We start from the raw sequence: 7174 nt of genomic DNA, 5'->3' as shown, positions 1-7174 counted from the left end.
GGCCCATTGATCCAGCCTGTCCAGGTCCCTCTGCAGAGCCTTCCTACCCTCGAGCAGATCAACACTGCCGCCCAACTTGTTGTCATCTGCAAACTTACTGAGGGTGCACTCGATCCCCTCGTCCAGATCATTGATAAAGATATTAAACAGAACTGGCCCCAATACTGAGCCCTGGGGAACACCACTTGTGGCCGGCCGCCAACTGGATTTAACTCCATTCACCACAACTTTTAATTTATTTCAAGGCCTACACAAAATTCAGTGCAAGGCCTGGTGGGCTTCTAATGGTCTTCCTATAGGAGGATTTCTAATTAGGTTAATAAAAGGCTAATGAGAAAGTTAGAGCCAGAAGTTTCATCAAACGATTTCAGAGCCCTGAAACAAGATCAATAATGTTAGACTAAGCCCTTGAAAGGCTCTCAAAAAAAAAAAAAAATCTCTTAAGGTAATCGGGAGATGCAGTGACATAATTCCACATCCATACCTCAAAGGAGATTTGCAAAATCCCGAACAAAATATCAAGACAATTATATATGTCTATCTAGTAGCACAATTAACTGCTAAAATTGTGTGGCAAGGGATGCTTCAGAAAGGATGTTTTTCTGTGTAGCTGCAGATAACTACTAAGTGCCTTGAGATGAGAGGAAAGAAAGAGAACTCTTTCTACTGTGGATCACAGAGTTTGCTAGATCCATCACATTATCTTGTAATGCTATTAAATAAAGAAGCTGCACGTAGTTAGCTGCGTTACGGATAGTATGGGCGTAAACAAGGTGATTCCTAATAAAGATTCTTCTTTCTGTTTGCAGCCAGGGATAAGTCTGAGAGAGCTTTTGGCATGGGCTTTGTGAAGTTGATGAATGCAGATGGAACAACACTGCAAGATGGCAAACACAATTTGATTGTTTATAAGGTAGCTTGGGCATTTGCAGTCTTCACTTTTGTTTAACTGATCAAAACAACTCTCTTGGCTGACTTTTTTCCTAGCAATGTAAACATCATTGTTGCAGAGATTTTAAAAAATTTTTCTAGGATAATAGGACAGTAATTTTTAATTTTTTTTTTTTTTTTTTAAATAAATCACCCTCAGCTCTGCTTTCACTGATGGGTTTTCAGACTGCAAGTAGACAAATCTGGTACATCCTTGTATGTATCTGTATAGAGCATATTTCCTCTAACATCGTTCACCTAGACAGTGTGCAACAAACAGGCCTGGTGAACACCTGCTTTGGAGGATCAGTGTGTGATGGGAAGAGAGACCTGGTGCCTTTAATCACAGTAAGAGGAAATAGTTAATGCATTGCAGTAGAAAGCTGCGAAGTGATGGTGGGGGGGAACCTCCTAAACTCTGTGGCTTGAATCACTCTGAAAGAGCTTAGTTCATTGGCAGTGTGGGCAACTTCTATTCCTAAAGTTAGAGGCCCAAAACAGACAATATGAGTAAACAACTATAGACATGAGAAGGTGTTTAAAGCCCTCTCTGGCTGTCATTGTGTTGAAGTGTGTCTGCAGATGAGAACTGCAAAAGGTCAGATGAGGTGTTTTCAGTGTGAGATAACCCTTGTCTTTGCTGTGTTCAACCAACAGGGTGATAACAAGAAAATGGAAGATGCTAAATGCTATTTAACTCTTCCTTGTACCAAAATGGAGATGGAGGAGAAGGAGGCCCCCTCGGGGAAAAATCTACACCATCTAGCCAACTTCACACCCACTAAAGATAGTACAAAAGACAGCTTCCAGATTGCCACTCTGATCTGCTCCACCAAACTTACCCAGAATGGTAGGTCTTGCATTAGCAGCCTAGCAGTATCATGCTGTATATTTGAAGTAAAGAGGGCACTTTCTTTATGCAAATTTTTTGGTGTTGCAGCACGTGTGGGCATAGCGCTTTAGCTTTAATCTTGCTGTTTCATGTGTCAATGGCAGCCCAATCCCAGCATTGTTGGCATCATGTTGCCAGTACAAGCTACAAAGATGTTTCCGAAGCCACTAGAGACCATGTCACATGAATATTTTATCCAAACTACCAATGTTAAATCTAACAGGTTTGTCGACATGTGTAGAAATGGCACCCGTCAGTGACAGTGTATATGTGTTTTCAGAATCCTTTATGTTTAAGGTTAATTATCTTCTCTCCTCTGCCTATTGAGAATGTAGCAATTAGAACTGAACTCTTCAGCATGTTGTTATGCAGTAACTCTGCTTTGCATGCTGCCAAAGTGGTCAAAATGAAGGATGATGTATATATGTGAATGAATACAGTATGTGCTGGTAAATGATGTGAGATTTCCGGTAGCTCTGGAAGGCTCTTGGTATAACATACTTTCTGACTTTGGGAAAGCAGCATGTGAAAGTGACACCAGCTGTGGCTCTATCAAGGTGTACCTGTGTAGCTGCTGGGAGATGGGCATGAGCTGTCCTGCTTGCAGTTTGAGCTTGGCCAGTTAGCTTAAGTTAAATGCCATACAGATACATCCACATGTGTGAGGACTGAACCTGACTTTCATTATCCTGTCTGACATGCAGACTGAGCACGTTTGCATCTTTCTGCCCTCCTGCATGTAACCTCTGTTTATGAATGTGGCATTCTTTGTCAAGGCTGTTAAGTTTCACATGTATCTTTACATCTGAAGGTAGTAAATGAATTTAGTTTCAGAACAGAGATGATGTACGTATTTCATTAACATGGAAGATGTGTGTGAAACCTGCTAGACTCCTTTGAAAGCCTCAACTGTATTTTATAACTAAAATTGAGGTCCTGGGATGTCTCAGAAATATGATAAACAGCTCTGCAGCTTAATGTAATTTATACAAGAGGTTTCAATTTTAACTTTAAGAACCATCTCCAAGAGGCGGCTCTAAAGTAAACACAAGCATTAGTAAGAAAAGTCATGCACTCTAATAAAATTCCTAGCTTGAGATACCTTCTCTTGAGTGAATGAGAAGCCTGCAAAATTGTCTACCAAATGCCTTGCGTTATCAAATTACACCGAGGTTTCCATTTATAGCAAAACTTAACTCTCTTGCCAAGACAAAAGAACCATCTCAAGGTAATATTCTATACATCAGTGTGACTTTTCCTCATAAGCTGATTCTAAAAATAACCTCTAGTACTTGTTCTATATTATTCTGCAGCCATTAAGGCAGCTGTGTTGTTGTAATCTGTTTCTAATTGCTGATGTTCTGTCCTTGCTAGTTGACCTGCTGGGTTTGTTAAACTGGCGTTCTAACTCTCAGAACATAGCTCACAACCTAAGGAAGCTAATGGAGGTGGAAGGAGGAGAAATTGTAAAGGTATGCACAGAGATTTGAGTCTCCTTGTTATGCAAACACTTACATATGTCCTTGACGTTGACCTTGAAGGGTTGTAATTGTGTTGTACCCAAAAGCTCTTTATATAGGCTAGGAGAGCTGTTCTAGCTGCTGAGCAACAGGAGAACAAAAGTTTTACTTTGCCCCAAGAGCTCTCATTGGTGGAATTCACCAGAATTACAGAAGTTGAATGTTACCAGGATTGGGGAGATAGTGGTGACTTTCTTTTTCCCTGTATCCTTATGAAATAGAAGATACATTCAAAGCCTAACTGTTAATTTTCAGTAGTGGCTCTGGGCCTCCTTTGTGAATAGGGACTTGCTGTGGATCTATGAACAGAGTGCAGAGAAGGCCCACAGAGCTTATAGACAGAGTACTGTGGGGAATAGACCTGAAATGTGCAGAAGCGCCACAGAAAATAGTCTGCTGAAGGATTTAGGAGGTAAGACTTCCTGTGGTTCCAAGTGTGGATCTTGTGGTCTTATGCAAGGTCATGGTTTTACTTAACTGCCGAACAACTAAAGTAAATACTGTTCATTGAAACCAGTCTTTATGTAAAATGTCACGCCTTAGTACAGCGTATGTGGTTGATTTGGCCTGGTGCAAGCTTAAACTATATGGATGGAATTAAGTGTATTCAGTAGGTCTCTTCCTAGATAAAAAGGCAACAGAACAGAAAAGAAAGTGGGGCCATTCAGAGCTGATAGGAAAAGATCCTCCTTGCTATAGTGAGGGAGAGTAGCGTGATGATCATGACAAGCATGTGAATGAATACAGGACTAAGATCCCTTTTTAAATGTTCTTTCATGTACAGCTTTTACAGTTCAGCTGAGCTAGGCTGGAAGGGGAAAAAGGATCCAAAAGAGTAGGCTCTTGTGCAGGATTCCAGAAGTAGTAGTCTTTTCCCACCCTTTTACTATCTTTTTTCCCCCTCTAGTTTTTGCAAGACACCCTTGATGCACTTTTCAACATAATGATGGAAATGTCAGAAAATGAAACCTATGACTTCCTTGTGTTTGATGCACTGGTGAGTGAGTCTTTTTTTGTGGATTTAGAGTATTTGTTTTTCAGCCACATTTTCAGTCTGTTCCTGGTGCTTCCTTGAGATGAGTGATTGGTATTTTGCTCTGAGAAATAAATTATATTTAAACACTTCTTAAGGCATTTTCAGGAGCTAGGACTGAGATACACATTGAGCTTTTTAGTGACCACAGTGAGAACAGTAATAACTGTTTACATAATTCATAGTAATTTCTTCACATAACTTCTTGCATTAAGGCAATTTACAAAAGAGAAAAGCCATATTATCTATCTGATGCACAAAGTGAAATGATTTGTTCAGGGTCATGATGGTAGAGGATTTGTGGCTATGGTGGGAATAGAGCCTACGCACCCTAAATCCTAGCGCAGTACTTAGGCAGTAGGGATGACTGCTCCTCTGAACCTTTATAGAAGGATTGTAATGACTGAGCAAAAGACTTCACAGGGAGTTTTCTGCATCTTTGGAGAGGCTGCTTAGTATGTGTGTGAAAGGCACTGACTCTGGTGTGCAGTGTGGTAACAAAGTTGTGTGCTTCATGCTGATCAGCAAATATGTACTTGATAGTTCAGGGAGAAATGTGAAGCAGATGTATCCAGCTGACATTGGTGAGGGGAGTGAATATAAGGGGACAGAACGTCCTGGCTCTAATACCTGTCATTGTAGTAACAGGACTGAGTGTTTGCTATGAGTATAAATGATCAGAATCTCATGTTCTAGCTTGAAAAGTGTCACTTCCTAGCTTTGAAAAACGGCCTTCAGCAGCTCTGTGCCTATTTAACCTGTGCTATGACAGTGTCACATAAAGACTGTGAGTAGTGCTGCTTCCTGTGTCACCATTGTTGCTTTGTGGAGTAGCTCCCTGTATCTCTAAGATTCCCTGTCTAAATGCTGCTATGACCTACCTTCCCTCTGAGCAATGATGTAGTTGCACACACCACAGTATTTAGTCACTATTAGAATATGAACAACACTATCTGTAGCATTAATGCTATTAGAAAAACAAACAAACAAAAACCATGACCCAGCAAAATAAATGACGTGCAATTAGAGACTGAGTTATGTTTGTGTTAGTTAGAGGTTGTACGGCTCTGTACATCTGTTTCCTTTTGAATTTTTGGCAGGTGTTTATTATTTCTTTGATCGGAGACATCAAGTTCCAGCATTTCAACCCTGTACTTGAAACTTATATTTACAAGCACTTCAGTGCAACCCTGGCATATGTGTAAGTATTGGTAACCACAGACCCACAGGCTGTCATTCAGACAGTGTCTCACTGATGATTTCAGCAAACTATGCTAATGTGATAAAGGCAGCATAGACCAGACGAGAGTGTTCCGCCCTATCCTTCTCTGCTTTCAGGAGAGAAAGGAACCCTGTAATTACTCTTTTTACCCTGTAAAAAGTTTCTATTGTAAGAATTGTTTCTGTAAGGAAAAGACACAGCTATCATGGAAAATCCTCTACCGGACTGTGATTCAGACTCTTTTGACCTGTAGTCCTCTGTGTGTGTATTTGTGTTGTAAACGCATCTTCATGGTTTTTCAGCCTGATTTCGTATTGAACACAGGTTCATGCAGTCAGTCAGTATACATCTCTCCCATATAACTTTTGAGTCCTTTGGTCTAGTATTGCTGCTAAAAGATTGGTGGGGGCTAGGGGTGGTGGTTATTTGGTATATGCAGAAGGCAGCGGAAAATATCGTCAGTTGGTATGTGGGGTGGGGCTGGAAATTGATGAAGGAACACAAATTCATAAGAAATCTGGTCTGATAGGTGTTGCTGCTCATGGAACTGTTTTGTCTTGCCAGTATCTGCCTCAACCTTTTCAATCTGCTCCACCCCAAAAGTACTTTGAGCAATAGTGTTTTAAATAGTCTGTGTGTGTGTGTGTGTGTATATATATATGTATGTATCTATCTATCTCTCTTGACTTTCCAGCTCCTTGATCTAGCTCCCCTCAACCCAAAGGTCATTACCCTCATGGTAACAGGCAACTAAAAAGTTAAAACTGGGGCCAATAGGGAGGGCAAACCCAGAAACCAAACTCCTTTTCCCCTCTAAAAATCTCTTCTTATTTTTACTGGTATGCATGAATTCCTAGTCCTGAGTATTCAGCCTCTTTTGATGGCTGTCAACCTAAAGATAATTCTGTGAGGAAACACGATTCCACAAAGCTCTGAAGTCCCCATCTCCTGGATTGCTTTCTTCTTCCCTGCCCTGGCCACACAATTACTGCTTGCATATGATTTCCATTCCTTCTTCCCTGTAACCTATGGAAGATTCATCATTCTTATTTCTCTTTACTATAAATAAACTTCTTTGTCTGATTAATGAGCACACTGTATCTTAGCTTTGTTTTTCCCTTGCCTGCCTTTCCAGCTTAGCTTGACAATATGGTATCTACCTAGTGCCAAGTGGACTACAGTATTGTATATTGTCCTTCGTGTGCTCCCCATGCCAGAATGTGACAAAGCAGGGAACTGGCTGCTGGCAGTGTGGCAAGTAGAGCAAGCAAGTGCAAAAGCTGTTGTATACTTGACTATCACTGACACACCGCTTTGGGTGCTCTGTGTTGTTTAATGAAGATAAGAGGATTTTGCCTGAATATTAACTGCCGTAGCACTCATAGAAGATCCTGATCTCCTGATTCGGCAGAGACTAGATAGCAAATACTCATAATGTGTTTATGCAACTTCTGTCCACAGTTCTCAAAGCACTCAGCAAGTATTGCTTCAGAAGAACTTTGTGCTCCGCACATGAGAATGCTGTCACGTGGAGAAGGTGTCAGTCCACTTTCAGTAGTAATGGGTTTTCCAGCTTC

The 7174-nt window shown here is 40.8% G+C and overlaps 1 protein-coding gene across 1 annotated transcript in view; it reads left to right on the top strand.

The window, feature by feature from the left end:
- Positions 1-7174, top strand: part of DOCK5 (dedicator of cytokinesis 5) — a 64907-nt gene that overhangs the window by 22182 nt on the left and 35551 nt on the right. Inside the window, exons 17-21 of the mRNA XM_009319546.1 lie at positions 810-913; positions 1588-1780; positions 3197-3294; positions 4250-4339; positions 5476-5576. Of these exons, the coding sequence (XP_009317821.1) occupies positions 810-913; positions 1588-1780; positions 3197-3294; positions 4250-4339; positions 5476-5576 (586 nt within the window). The remainder of the gene's footprint in view (positions 1-809; positions 914-1587; positions 1781-3196; positions 3295-4249; positions 4340-5475; positions 5577-7174) is intronic.

Source organism: Pygoscelis adeliae, unplaced genomic scaffold, assembly GCF_000699105.1.
Source record: "Pygoscelis adeliae isolate BGI_AS28 unplaced genomic scaffold, ASM69910v1 Scaffold372, whole genome shotgun sequence".
NCBI lineage: Eukaryota > Metazoa > Chordata > Aves > Sphenisciformes > Spheniscidae > Pygoscelis > Pygoscelis adeliae.
The sequence above is the reverse complement of the archived record's forward strand: the minus strand, read 5'-3'. Positions and strand labels throughout refer to the sequence as shown.